The 12,545-nt window shown below is 41.6% G+C and overlaps 1 protein-coding gene across 6 annotated transcripts in view; it reads left to right on the forward strand.

Moving 5' to 3' along the window:
• zmynd8 (zinc finger, MYND-type containing 8) overlaps positions 1–12,487 on the forward strand; it is a 14,707-nt gene extending 2,220 nt beyond the window's left edge. For 2 of the 6 annotated variants that reach the window (XM_035662542.1, XM_035662544.1), the window contains exons 2-21: positions 2,700–2,758; positions 2,985–3,136; positions 5,231–5,452; positions 5,625–5,738; positions 6,159–6,224; positions 6,426–6,518; positions 6,600–6,687; positions 7,192–7,247; positions 7,346–7,423; positions 7,544–7,659; positions 7,741–8,240; positions 8,336–8,470; positions 8,625–8,780; positions 8,950–9,483; positions 9,629–10,144; positions 10,456–10,652; positions 11,020–11,100; positions 11,193–11,271; positions 11,354–11,593; positions 11,763–12,487. In XM_035662542.1, the coding sequence (XP_035518435.1) occupies positions 2,700–2,758; positions 2,985–3,136; positions 5,231–5,452; positions 5,625–5,738; positions 6,159–6,224; positions 6,426–6,518; positions 6,600–6,687; positions 7,192–7,247; positions 7,346–7,423; positions 7,544–7,659; positions 7,741–8,240; positions 8,336–8,470; positions 8,625–8,780; positions 8,950–9,483; positions 9,629–10,144; positions 10,456–10,652; positions 11,020–11,100; positions 11,193–11,271; positions 11,354–11,593; positions 11,763–11,938 (3,658 nt within the window). In that variant the 3' untranslated portion in view covers positions 11,939–12,487. Of the gene's footprint in view, positions 1–241; positions 498–2,699; positions 2,759–2,984; positions 3,137–5,230; positions 5,453–5,624; positions 5,739–6,158; positions 6,225–6,425; positions 6,519–6,599; positions 6,688–7,191; positions 7,248–7,345; positions 7,424–7,543; positions 7,660–7,740; positions 8,241–8,335; positions 8,471–8,624; positions 8,781–8,949; positions 9,484–9,628; positions 10,145–10,455; positions 10,653–11,019; positions 11,101–11,192; positions 11,272–11,353; positions 11,594–11,762 lie in introns of those variants that run through there. The other 4 variants (XM_035662543.1, XM_035662547.1, XM_035662545.1 and 1 more) reach the window with 4 other exon arrangements.
• The last annotated feature ends 58 nt before the right edge of the window (positions 12,488–12,545 follow it).

Genomic DNA, 12,545 nt, shown 5'->3' on the forward strand with positions numbered 1-12,545 from the left:
GAGAGAGGGAGAGAGAGTGAGTGTTCAAAATGGATGCCATACACATACACTGGCTGAGAGCACAGAGAGGGAGGGAATCTGATCCTCTCCCTGTCAAGCCTGTAGAGCTGCGTCTTACATGTCTGATAAAAGGCACACGGCCAATATATGTCTGTATGGGGTTTAAAGGGAGTGAGGGGCTTGGTTTTCAGGAGGTTTTTAGCAACAGCGAAGATCAGTCCTCTCTGCATTGCAGCACTGTGGCTGAGGAGAGCGGGGAGAAGAGAGCCTGTGTGGCACACCGAGCTGAGCACCCAATCAGGCACCTCCGTGTGGTGCTCAAGCCAATCGGCAGCCTGCAGCTGAGGTTAAAGATTGACAATTGCAGGAGAGAGCAGCAGGGAGAGAAGGCCTTCTGGGAAACCTGGACCCATCTTTTCCCTCATCCCCCAACGCCCTCAATAATTGAAAAAGATTAAAGAATAGGCTGAAGAATCTGTATGTGAGAAAGGAAAAAGGTATGCTGTTGATTTCCTACATTGAAGTGTGGATGTTATGGTAATGGTGGGTGTGGAAAGGGTTGTAACAGTAGGTTACAATAGGCTGTATCGTGTGATCTGTGGTGTTTGATTTAAAAATGTTTTTGTCAGGATGGTCAGCATTGATTTTCCTCCTCGTGCCTGTCCATGTCTTTCTCTTTGTCTTTTGCTGATGTATTTCCTGGCCTGGACAGGACAGGATGTTGCTGGGGTAGATTGTCTGAGGCTGTCCAGACAGGTTAGATGAGGAGGCCAGTAAAGCCATTTCACTGCACTCCTGTCTGTCTCTGCAGATGTGCTGTGTTCCTGGCTGTCATTTCATCCTTCTTTAGTGATGGAAGAGGATGAGGAGGATGAGGAGGGATGGGGGATTGTGAACAAATTTATTAAAATGGAAGCTGTGTTTTGGTTTTCAGTGAGTGCCTGTCTATTTTTCACACAGAACACTCATGGTGTTTTCCTCAGGAGTAAGGGAAATAAAAATTGTCAAAACTGAAGCCATCTGAACAGTGAGGCCGATGCATCTGCTGTGGCGTCAGAGAAAATGGCAACAATAATAGGATCGACAACAGGGTGCCTGCAAACCAAGGTGAATCATGTTGAACTGATACTGAGGACAAACCTGTTGGGCAGATTTTTAATAGAACCTGGTTTACACAAGTTGTGGTTTGCATTTCAAGGAAAGGTTTTCTCAGCATAAATGGGGCTGTGATTATGTAATCCATTATGATATGCTGCCTGTTATTAGGTCACTTGATCAATGGATTCTACATGGTTGTTCTAAAACAACAGGGACGTTTATTTACCTGCTTTCCACTTGTTGGATGTCAGGAGGTTCACACACTGCAGATTCTACTGTTCTGTGTTTTAAGTTTACTATTTATAGACCTGTGGTCAGTGGAGAAAGGTGTCTGCCATTTATAATTGGAGGATGGCCCTGCACAGCTGCCTCTGCTCCAGTATTGGTTAAATTTTGCTTTAAGTGTGTTTAAAATATTTTTAACATTTAGAAGATGTCTGACTGAGTCATCAAGTTGTGGTTTAATTCTGCCTTGGAGCTTAACATTACTTTTTGCATGTGTCTTTAATCTGTTACTGTGTGGTCTGAGTAATATGATTGTTATATTATCAGTATTCTCAGTCATGATGGGTGTTGGAAGTTGCAGATGATTTCTGTTTACAGTACCTGTATAGACAATTTGTCTGCCATTAGGCATTTTGCAGTGGTACATTTGTTCTCATGCAGTGTAGTCCTACATTTGTAATAATTGTTTTAATGTATTTATTAAAGTCACATAACATTCAGCAGAGTAGAAAACAGATGTTTCTTTCAGCTGTCCAATGTGCTGGTGGAATAAGAATTTACAAATCATTTTATGGTATTTCACCATCAAGGACAATCTTGATGAATGGTTGGTGAAAAACAGACAGAATTCTGCAACCTGTTAATAGTGGTTACTTCATTCACTGACTTCATCATTCCTATGACTCTGACCCTTTGAAACTAGCATGACACCTTGCTGGAAGTTGTGGTTTGAAGATGGGTTTTAATATGATTTTTTACAGACGATGTAGGATGTTTCTGTTCCCGACTGAGCCCCCCTCTCATCTATGAATGTCAAGAGAGAGCCTCTTGGCAAAATGGACCTTTCTTATCTAGAATAACCCCATTGTAGTATCATCATGAGGGAAATGTATTAGGAGGTAAATGAGACTAGTATTCAATAAGAATTTATTTCAGTCTTGAATATGCAACCATTTACATTTCGGCTAATGTAGAGTACAACTGGAAGTCACTAATAATCAAGATTTTGTTGATACTTTGCTTTTGAACCAATCAGTTGTGTCTGGTAATAAAATACGCTCAGATTTGACGTCATATGAGAAAACCTGGCACTATTTATGACTTTTAAACTTTGCACACTATAGTGTAGGTCTTTTTGGGGGAGATCTATTTTCTGCTTTTAGAAGATATAATGCAGTAGAGAGCTGACAGGAAATGAGCAGCCAACCTCTTAAACCCCTTGGCCACGAGGATGCCCCTACTATAGTGCAACTCTGCAAGAAGTTGCAAGAATGTGTTGTTCCAAGGAACAATTCCAAATAACTTTATAACTTTGATTATAATAGCATTGATAATAGATGGGAGCAAATCTTTGACGATGCTCTTTTCTACATCAGTGTGGCAGAGGAAACTGAGATTACAACAGAAGAAATGGAAATCTCAACACGCTCCAAAGGTAAGAACATACTATACAAGGTTGTTTTCAGCAAAGCAAACCCTATTTCTATATTGTTTTTATATTATGCATTATATATATTATTATAAATCTCACCATGTGTACTGGCTTCAACTGACTGTGAGTGCAGTGAAACTGGTGTGTCATTCATGGTACGTTTTCCTGCTTTAAGGAGGCCATCAGTGCGTCCTTTCTGGTTTGTGTAATCTTTGACCTCTGTCTGCAGTTTCAGACACGGGATCAACAGAGCGGATGACCCAAAAGCGAAAGATGCCGAGTCCCTCGCACTCATCCAATGGTCACTCCTCTGCTGAAACCTCCCCCTGTCCAGTGAAGAAGAAGAAAAAACCAGGTGCTCTTAGCAGCAGCAAAGACCAGGTAACAATCGCTAAAAGAAAACAGGATTTAAACGTGCTATCATTTCCAACCTGACTGATTGTCTTGTCATAGACAAACTTACACGAGAGAACACATTCTGAGAATGTTTTATACATCAAGAGGACAAGGTCTTTAATTAAAGATGTTAATAAACTTAAAACTTATACAATTTATATATACAATTTTCTTGAATCACTAAAGACATATCTTGCCTCTAACCCCCAGTGGTACCCCCATCTAGCAATGTGGATAGTTGTGGTCTGAGACTTCTTCTGCCGCACTCAAACATGGAACTTTGCTCAAAGGATCCAAAAGGATTCCATTCAAATGAGATATTTATATTGTTTTTTCAAACATTGACGAGAACATCTTTTTTTGTTAAACATCTTTATTGTCTAAAAAGGGAGACAGTAAGGTGAGTAACAGTAACAGACAAACATAATCTGAACAGTTACAAACTAACGGTTTTCGTTTTCTTTAAATTGTGTCTACACTTTCTTTTACTGGAGATGTTCTGAGCTGTAGTTGCCAGATAAGGACTTTGTTTACTATAAACTACAATGAACACAGTCTGTCTGAAACAAGGCCCTTTGGATGCACAGAGACACAAACTCCTGTTAAAAATGTGTTTTTATGTTATTCATATAACTACAATACTCAACAATAAAAATATTGCAAATTTAGATGCACTGATATGATCTATAGCATAGGTGTAGGTGCCAATAGAACCTATGCACAGCACTGGTAAACATAAATATCTCTGACAGATACTTTTGATGACAATGGTTTTGCTGTAGGGAAGAAGTGGTTTGGTTGTGTTGATCAGTAATTTCTATTCTGTCAACAAGGCCTGTACTTACTCAGGCTAGGTCCACTCTTTCACAGGAACACCCTGCTCCACACCATTAAACATTCCACATAGTCACATGCTAAAAATGTGGAAGCTGCCCAGTATAACTGCAATCTGAACTGTTAGCCAAACCAAAATAAAGTTATATTCTTCTTAGATGATCCCCTTCTGCTTACCTTTCACCAGTACTGGGACAAAGTGATGTTATTTGTTGTTCTCTTGTCATCCAGAGCCAGAGGTATTTCTTTCCTTTTTGCACACAGTTAGGCTTTGACCTGTTCTGTGTGTGGGTAATTTAGACTTGCAAGATTGACATTTGAACAATGGCACATGTACCTGAAACGCTTTGTACTTTGACACATACTGTTTAATTCCAGCTGCTTGGTATAGGTTTGATCAGGAGCTATATAGTTACCCTGCGATTTCCACCTCTAGTCTGCTTCATTGAGATCTAATTATTTAAGTTTTTCTGCACAGTATGTCTATAGCACTAGGTTTTACAGTGTTATGAATAACATTGTTCATGTATACTTGTAATTGTGTAATCTCATTGGATATTACTGATAACAGCAAGTGTTCAGATATGTACTTTGCATTGGTCCTTCCATTGCTTTATACTCCACTCAGTACTGAGTTCTGATAAAATACCTGTACAGTTCTAGTTTTAACAAATGCTTTTTTAATTGGCAGTATTTTAGTAAAATTCTCTGCAATCTGAAAAAGTAATATGATTATCTGTGGCTAGTTACATTTTTTATGTGCATGCTCTGCTGCCTTTGTGCTTAAAGCAGTTTACACATGCACAGTAGGCAAATGATTGCTAGTATCTTACACATGGCACATTAAGTTGACCTTTGTAAATGATTAGTAGCCACTGTAACTATCTGAACTTTTGCCAGTTTAATCAAGGCTGTCTGCACGGTTTAACCTTGTGCACACTTGTGATGGTTGTGTTCTAAAACAAAGACTCAAACCAGAGAACTGAGCAAGTCACATGACTTAAAATAAGTATCCAAATCTATTGTCTTTTGAGGTCATTTCCAACACAATGGAAAAAAGGGGTGTTGACATCTCATCCACCAGCTGTTTGTGTGCAACACTTGTACTTATCAGGGCTCACAGCAGTCTGTGTTTTGGACTTCAGTGTGCCTTTTGTTGATGCGGTGCATGTCTGCTTGGCTTCTCTAATCTCTGGCCTGATTTTGACCTTCCCCAACCTTGTGTTTCTTTTGCCTGCATTCCAGTCAGAACTAAGACATGGTCCCTTTTACTATGTGAAGCAGCCAGCACTCACCACAGACCCTGTTGATGTTATACCGCAGGACGGCAGGAATGACTTCTACTGCTGGCTGTGCCACCGCGAGGGCCAGGTGCTCTGCTGTGAGCTCTGCCCCAGGGTGTACCATGCCAAGTGCCTCAAACTACCAGCCGAGCCCGAGGGCGACTGGTTCTGTCCGGAGTGTGAGGTACTCACCCAGGAATGTGTATAGTGTATGGGTGATGTAAACCATAAGTAGTCAATACCTGTAGTCATATGTCTTTAAGTAGGGAGGACGTCTCAGTAAGTTTGGACGTATGTGAGAAAGAAAAACATGTTTGAACAAAGTTTTTAACTGTTTTCCTCTTGATGTCTTCCAGAAAATAACAGTTGCTGAGTGTATAGAGACTCAGAGCAAAGCCATGATGATGCTAACTATAGACCAGCTGTCTTACCTACTAAAGTTTGCCCTTCAGAAGATGAAACAGCCAGGTGTAAGTATTCTGGTCCCTTTGTCTTTCTAGGGACTTCATACTACTAAACTATATTGTGTTGAGGCAGACAGTCTAATTACAATACTCTGTTTATTGTCATTTCACTTGAATATTGGCATGTATTCTTTTCTGGACAGTCCTAATTTTTAGATTGCTTATGCAACCAAAAGAAACGCTTTTTTCTGGTCATCCTATCCCCATCGGTTGTGCCAGATGTTAAGATCTGCACCCTGAAGTACTACCTGTCCGCATACCAATGCAGCATGATATGTTATTGATTCGCATGTGCAAATGATTTCTAATAACATAACTAACAATCATAGTCATTGTACTATAATGGGCCTATCATGGCTGGAAACCATGAAGGTAAACATGCTAGCTGGTGGTGAGGATACAGCTGCCCCTCTCACTCTCTTTCAGGATCATCCCCGCTTGTCATCTCGCTCCCCCCATGCAGCTTCCACGCAGAGAAAGACTTTTAATTGGGTAATCAATTACACCACTAACAAGACCCCGTCATGATTTCTTCCTCCACTGGTTTTCCTCCTTTTGTTTGAAGCGGCTTTTAGAGTTTTTAGTAGTAGCATGGTGGTAGCATGTTCTTGTCCAGTAGAGGGGAAGCTTGTGCAGTAACTTTGGCCTGAGAGTTTGTCTACCTTCACTTTCTTTTCTGTCTACATTTTATAGACCGAACCCTTCCAGAAACCTGTCTCTCTTGAACAGCACCCAGATTATGCAGAGTACATTTTTCACCCCATGGATCTTTGCACACTTGAGAAGGTAAACCACAAGCAGTCAGATAGTTTTCTTTAACATGAATGTAGAGCTTGAAATGTTAAATATTTCCTTTTTGCATTGCAGAATATTAAAAAGAAAATGTATGGCTGCACAGAGGCCTTCTTGGCAGACGCAAAATGGATTTTGCACAACTGTATTATATACAATGGAGGTATGTTTCATTAAGCAGGGCTGGGTAACATGGAGTAAAGCTTCAGAGTGTAACATTTAGAAGGATATGTTGGCAGAACTGGAAGATAGTATGTATAATCAACTGAAACTAATAATCATACTTTTGTAACCTTAGAATGAGCCATTTTAAAATATAGACTCCATGGGTTTCCCTACATGTTGGCAGTGATAGCTAATAGCTGTTGACAGCCATGTTTCTACAGTAGCCCAGGGGAGGTTGAAACAAGGGAGTTGGGATAAAACCTACAGACTGGACTTTTAAATCATTATCATGCTATCATTCAGAATGTGTGCGATCAAAGGTTTTCTGATGTAGTCAGATGTCAGTAACTTATTTTGTTAGTTTTTAATTACAATTTGTTCAGAATAATTAATTTGGATAACAGCAGTGTGTAGAACAGTAACATTAGAATACAATTCCACTGAAAGATGATTAACAGTAATATTGTGTGCATTTAAATAAACATAAATGTCCTTCTTTCAGGCACTCACAAACTCACAGGAACCGCTAAAGTGATAGTAAAAATCTGTGAGCATGAGGTGGGTCAGAACATTTTTCATACTGAATTCAGCTGAATTTTGGTTGATTCAAATCAATCGATTTAATTTGATATGTCTTTTTATTTATTTAATTGCAGATGAACGAGATTGAAGTTTGTCCTGAGTGTTATCTGTCTGCTTGCCAAAAGAGAGACAACTGGTTCTGTGAGCCTTGTGTAAGCTAGCTGAGTAACTTGGAAGTTTCTGTTGATGATTCCACCAGATTGTGTACTCATTCAAACATAGATCACTGGAATACCACCACTTAGTTCCAGTGTTTTACTGTATGTCTGCAGAGTAACCCGCACCCCCTAGTGTGGGCCAAACTGAAAGGATTTCCATTCTGGCCTGCTAAAGCTCTGCGGGACAAAGATGGACAGGTGGATGCTCGCTTTTTTGGTCAGCATGACAGGTACCAGCCCTTTCTGTTTCATTTACTTGGACTATGAGGTACTTTTCAATGTTTGTTTATTATGTGAAACTTTATCCGTAGGGCTTGGGTTCCTTTAAATAATTGCTACCTCATGTCCAAAGAGATTCCATTCTCTGTGAAGAAGACCAAAAGCATCTTCAACAGTGCCATGCAAGAGATGGAGGTCTATGTGGAGAACATGAAGAAGAAGTTTGGAGTCTTTAACTATGCTCCCTTCAGGACACCCTACACTCCAGACAACAACTTTCAGATGCTGCTGGATCCCGCCAACCCCTCGTCCACCCCGCTCAAACCTGAGAAACAGGAGAAGATCAAGCTGAGCTTTGATATGACAGCATCGCCCAAGATCCCTTTGACTAGGACCATGTTGTCTGGGACTGGGGTGGGAGGGAGCACAGGAGGCCGGCGGCTCCCTCTCAGTGACATGCCTCGCTCCCCCATGAGCACCAACTCCTCTGGCCATACTGGTTCAGATGGGGAACAGGAGACGGTGGACAAGTCCCAGACAAAAACTCCAAACAACCAGTATAGTACGGGAGAAGAGTCCATGGACTGTACAGGTATTTCTATTTCACCTGGTGCATGTTAGTGTAGCACCACGAATGTTATGTCTAATGGGAGGACACTTCATTTAATGGTAAATGTCCCTGCACAGCATCGCCTGCCCATCCTCGACCTGGTCCTGCAGGCTGTTCCTTGGACAGCCCTAAACCATTCCACTCTCAAGCTCCTGGTATCCCCAAGCAGGAGAAGACACCACCGACAGGAAGCATTCTGAACCTCAATCTAGGTGAATCTTTTACGCCAATGATGTCATATGCATGAACGTTTTTAATAGTGTCCATTCTCTGTGAGCAAATACAGGTCAACATTGGACACAATTCTGCTGGAAATAAAGTCTTTTGTGCAGATGTTTGGAATGATTTTACGTTGTATTCTTCCAGATCGCAGTAAAGCAGAAATGGACCTAAAGGAGTTGAGTGAAACAGTTCAGCAGAAACAAGGAGCCACACCAGTCCTCACCTCTCCAAAAAGACAGATCAAGAGCCGTTTCCAGCTGAACTTGGACAAAACCATTGAGAGTTGCAAGGCACAGCTGGGTCAGTAGGGTTCCAAAACATCCCAAAACAATTTGAATATGATGAGGTGTTGTGGTATTGAGTCATTTTGATCCAGTTGCTTGCTTACTTGTGCTTGCTGCTCTTTAGCTGAACCCTATAACATTTTTAATGGTGTTATGATATCCCTCCTATTCCTTTTGCTTTGCAGGTATAGATGAGATCTCTGTTGATGTGTATAAAGGTGTGGAACACAGTGACTCAGAAGACTCTGATAAATCTGACTCCAGTGACAGTGAGTACGCCAGTGATGAGGAGCAAAAGACCAAGGATGGCCAGGATGCAGCACCCAATGACGAAGCCCAGAAGGAGCCTGCCAAAAGTAAAGTCAAAGACCAAACTTCCCCGAGTCAAGATAAGGAGGGTAAAGCTGATGGGGTCGTGGGGTCTGAGTCTGCAGCAGGTGACACCACTGCAACAGCATCAGATGCTCCAACTAAAGAGAAAATAAGTAAAGATTCAGAAAAAGAGAGCCCAGAGAAGACCAAAGCACCTCCAGCATCTCCGGGTCCCAGAGACAAGTCTCAGGTGAAAGAAGATTCAAAGCAGTCTGTGCCAGTGGAGGACTCTGACTCAGAGAGAGAGCTGGTTATTGACCTTGGAGAGGACCAGGGAGGCAAGGACAGGAAAAGGAGTAGGAAAGACAATGCCGCTGTTAAAGAGTCATCTGCTGGTAAATCTGAAGGTGAGAGTTGTAGTTTTTTTTCTGCTGATCCCACAAGAAATATTCAAACACACAGTGAATGTAATGTACATTTTCAGCGTTTCTGACATGTGGAAACATCAGCAATTTTTGAACTTATGAAATAATGTCTGTACTTTCCATTTAGGTAAAGCCCTGACCCCATCAACACTCCCGTCTCAAAGCAGTACAGCTCCTTCCACACCCTCCAGTGTTTCCACGCAGTCCCCTATGGCCATTCCCGTCACCATGGTCTCCTTCACTGCTCCCTCTCCTGCAACCATAAGCCTTACAACAGTGTCCAGTGCCACAGCAACACCTCCCTCTTCTTCCTCAGCCTCCACCACACCAGCGCTGAAGAAACAGCGCCCTCTGCTGCCCAGAGAGACGGTGCCAGTGGTGCAGAGAGCTGTGGTGTGGAATCCCACTGCCAAGTTTCAGACCTCCTCTCAGAAGTGGCACATGCAGAAGGTGCAGCGTCAGCAACAGAACCAGCAACCTGTGGCTACCACACAAATGCAGGCGTCATCGTCTCCCAGGCAAAGCCAGGCTCAAATGCCGACCCAGACACAGGCTGCTGGGAACGGCTCGACAGCAGTATCCTCATCTTCAGCACAGCCGTCTTCACAAAGCACACGCTATCAGACGAGACAAGCTGTTAAAGGTAGAAAACAGTATTCACATATATTCATGACAGCATTAAAGTATGACTTTACACAGTGAGAGGGGCCAGTATACTCAAAATTCCTTGTGAAAGTGATTAGAAAATGTAGTACACAAATGTTTAATATCCATGTTATATAAATAAAGGCTGTAGGTACCCTAGATTGATAGAGGCAAATTCTTTGTCAAAGTAACTCAGAAATGGTTGCCATTACTTGTAGAATTTCTGATTGGAGCCACATGTTGCATACTATAATCTCCAGCTCAAGGTCAGACATGAAATCCCTAATCCACAGTGTTTTTTAATTCTAGCTGTTCAACAAAAAGACACTCCAATCAGCACATCCACTTCCGCTGTCACCCTGGTGTCCAGTAGTCCAGCTTCTGTTGCCATGATGGCAGCCTCAAGTTTAGCCACAGCTGCTACATCTTCACCAGTGGCAACAGACCTGTATATTCCCACTGCCTCAGCGGATGTGGCTGCAGACATTGCCAAGTACACGAATAAAGTTAGTATTATTTTTCGTTAACATTTGCTTTGTAAGGTGCCAAAGCCACTGGACTGGACTTTAGCACTGACTGATTATTCTCTGGTTAAATAACCTAGATGAAAACTGACCCTGACAGCAATATGTTTTATTTCTCCAGGGAGAAATTCACAATACCCCAGTGTCTAATACACTGAGATACAGTAGATTTCAGCTCTTGATAGCTTTCAGGCTACAAATTCTTTACTGCTATATGAGAGAGACTTGAAGATGATAAGACAAAGAACCACATCGGTGTTGGTAGTTCATATGTCAGTCTGAGCCATCACTAATATGTTTTGTGTGTTGAAAGAGACATCAGAATATTATGGTCCATGGTCTTTTTCAGATAATGGATGCAATCAAAGGTACAATGACCGAAATCTACAATGATCTTTCTAAGAGTACTTCAGGGAATACAATAGCAGAGGTAAGTATTTGTTCTTGGCCCCTCAGAGACTGAATGCATTCAGATCATAATAGTGGCTTAAACCTAATGTGACCCGTGGCTTTTTAATTCAGATCAGACGGCTGAGAATCGAAATAGAGAAATTACAGTGGCTGCATCAACAAGAGTTGTCAGAAATGAAGCACAATCTTGGTGAGAACTTAATCGATGACCAAAACACTTTTTTGTTTTTGTTTTACTTGTGTCTGATCATGTTTTGCTTACTTCAATGTAGAGCTTACAATGGCAGAGATGAGGCAAAGTCTGGAACAGGAGAGAGAGAGGTTGGTGACTGAGGTGAAGAAGCAGATGGAGCTGGAGAAGCAGCAAGCAGTGGATGAGACAAAGAAGAAACAGTGGTGTGCTAACTGCAGAAAGGAGGCCATCTTCTACTGCTGCTGGAACACAAGCTACTGTGATTACCCCTGTCAGCAAGCCCACTGGCCCGAGCACATGAAGTCCTGCACTCAGTCAGGTAACAGCATCAACATGCTGTTGATGGCATTCACACAAACTCTCTTACGGCAGCTGTTAACCCTGTCTGGAAGTCTACAGTCCTTTGCTTGCTTGCATATTCACCAGCCACGTTACTACTAACATAATCATAGATGTAATGTATTCTTTCACTTTTGTTCTGTTTGTAGCCACAGCCCCACAGCAAGAACCTGAGGCTGAGTCGACAGCAGACCTCCCAAACAAAGGTTTAGGGCAGACTAGCAGTGGCCCAAACTCTCTCAGAGACACGTCGGTCTCAGCACCATCAGACAAAGACTCTGACATGGAGAAGAGCACTGACAACGTTGCTGTCACTTTGTCCTAACCAAGCTTACCATACTTGAAAATGTAAATGTATAGGTGTTTTTTTTTTCACTACAAGGACATGTCTATGTAAATTGTTCTGTTCAAGCAGCTGTTAAGGGAGCAATCTAAAATCTTTTTATTTATATATTTTTGTTTGCCTTTCAGGGGTCACATACTGCCCCCTGTGCACAGTGGTCTTTAAAACATTTTAAATGTCGAAGCAAGACTGACAGCAGATAGTTAGTAACCACTAAAGGGGGCAGTTTAAAAAATGTATCCTGCATATTCATGCACTCCTTTGCAGTCTATAGAGAGCTGTCAGTATAAAGATTTTAAGAGCATGCCTGAGTGTCACAAAACATACACATAGTGTAAAGGACAACAGTTCAACAGTTAAAGACTGCAAAAATGTAACCCATGTTAATGGACCACCCCAGCTTTAGGTTAGAGGACTGTTGACAGAAATGTCTGTAAATTACTTATTTTGTATTCTCTGTTAATTTATTTGTTATTCTAATGTTGCCTGCTGTATACTGCAAAGAAAATAACAAATACAAACATTTTAAACAAGCTGTTTCTATGGTTACACTGGTCTAATTAGGTATGAAGCAGTCTTCAATCAATTA

This window comes from Morone saxatilis, unplaced genomic scaffold (assembly GCF_004916995.1).
Source record: "Morone saxatilis isolate NCDOM2014 unplaced genomic scaffold, NCSU_SB_2.0 Contig18, whole genome shotgun sequence".
NCBI classification, from domain to species: domain Eukaryota; kingdom Metazoa; phylum Chordata; class Actinopteri; family Moronidae; genus Morone; species Morone saxatilis.